Source organism: Sorex fumeus, unplaced genomic scaffold (assembly GCF_029834395.1).
Source record: "Sorex fumeus unplaced genomic scaffold, SorFum_2.1 ptg000048l, whole genome shotgun sequence".
In the NCBI taxonomy this organism is placed as follows: Eukaryota; Metazoa; Chordata; class Mammalia; order Eulipotyphla; family Soricidae; genus Sorex; species Sorex fumeus.
In genome coordinates this window covers 6,075,787-6,077,578 of record NW_026606105.1, presented here as the reverse complement: position 1 = coordinate 6,077,578, position 1,792 = coordinate 6,075,787, and the positions used below count along the sequence as shown (strand labels likewise).

Sequence of the window (1,792 nt, the reverse complement as noted above, 5' to 3'; positions counted from 1 at the left end):
AGGAGCTTTCTACTGGTCTAGCTAACAGCTAGCATTAATTATGGACCACAAAGGATTGACACCGAGTACCTCACCTTTTTATTTGGTTCCTTTAGTCAAAGTCAACTTGGGGAACAAATATCACTCTACTTGGCTAGATGATGTATAGAGCTTTAATTATTTTTTCCTTCTATGGATGATCTGATGTAAAGTGGAGTGAGTCTCAGTTGTGTTTTAAGAAGCAAGTGAAACAGGTTTCTGAAAGTTTTATGACCAGTCAGAGGCAAATTCATATAAATTCGAACATTTCACTTTTGCTCTCAACAGACACTTGGTGTCCTGGCATCTGCTTTGTGGTCTGCCCTTACCTTTTGGTTGCTCTGAGCTCTGAGAAAAATGGTTTCCACTGCTCTCCTCAGCTTAGCATTGCCTGAGATCAAGATAATTGCATGTCCCAAGGGACAAGTTGCCATGATCCCCACACAGATCATCACCCCCATCTTATTGTGCCATAGCATTAGTAGAGGAACTGATGTAAAGGCAGCACAGAATGACAGCACAAAAAAACAGAGAAAGGAGATGAGCGATTTGAGTGCTCTGACGTGAGCCTCCAGGCTGGGGTCCTGAGTGTTCCTATGTACGGCCCTCATCGTCCCCAGGTGCTTCCCTAAGGACACAATCAACACGCCAGAAGAAAGCAGAAAAATCAGGAAAGGGGGGATCGACCCCAGGCTGCAGTAGAGTAATGAATGAAATAAATGAAGTTTTTCCATTTGCAAGTTGAGTTTCATACTGTTATTCATGAATCGTGCAGTGGTGGTGAGGCCAGGTTGACTAAAGTAGGTCCCCAAACAAAAAGTAAAGCAGGCAAAGGAGAAGAAGAGAGTTCCCAGGAGCATTTCCCGGATCTTCCTGGAGATCCAGAAAGCTGAGGCAATCAAGAAGGGATGAGAGAAACGGACAATCTTGGAGCAGTAGAGGAGACTGAGGCAGGTGGCAAACCAGAGGCCAATGAGCTTGGTAGTCATCCAGAGGATGATGATGATTTGGTAGCTGAGGTTCAGTGGGTCTTTCATCTGCTGGAAGTAGGTCAGCTGCATGGCTTCCAGAAACAGCAGGCCTTGCAGGAACAGTCGGGTGAGGCTGAGGCACAGCAGGATAAGGTCAGAGTTGGTCAGTGGCTGTCTCCTCACCACATCCCTCAAATTCACCAAGACAATGAAGGCATTGGCAAGGGTGCCCACAAGAAACTGCAGAATGGAAATGAACATAAATGCACCCTTGACTTCATAGGACACAGTTACCACAGGAGAGAACCTCACCATGCTGTCTCTTCTTACTGGGAGAATCCAAACCTTATCACCTATTCACCGGCAGAGATGAACAAATGTCCATCCAGAAACAAGACCTTCCCTTCAGAAGTCTTCAGGTTTCTGCCCTCAATCTGTCCCTGAGCAGCTGCATAAAAAGTTCTGGCAGGGCATGTAGAGTGATGGTACTGAATTTCTTGGATACACATAAGGGCACATCTTAAGAGTGGAAGAATGATGGTTTGACTCATTGGGTGATGCAGAATCTTTTGCTATTTCTGAACAACAACTTTCCCAGTGGGCCATGGCACAGCCCCGGGGATGCAAACAAGGCAGGCTTCCAATTTCCCAAGTTCCCCATTTGCATGCCCTCTGCACCTGTGTGGGTGGAGAAGCATTACAGAATTTGCTTATGGTTTCATGGCAGTTGGAAACAGGCAAAGCATATCCTCCTAATGGACAAAGGTCTGAACACATACACTTATAAACACCCACACACTCTC

At 45.9% G+C, this 1,792-nt stretch overlaps 1 protein-coding gene across 1 annotated transcript; it reads right to left on the bottom strand.

The window, feature by feature from the left end:
* Nucleotides 1-299: 299 nt before the first annotated feature.
* TAS2R38 (taste 2 receptor member 38) lies at nucleotides 300-1,304 on the bottom strand. Its single transcript, XM_056124040.1, has one exon. The coding sequence runs from the start codon at nucleotides 1,302-1,304 to the stop codon at nucleotides 300-302; it is 1,005 nt and encodes a 334-aa protein (XP_055980015.1).
* Between the last annotated feature and the right edge of the window lie 488 nt (nucleotides 1,305-1,792).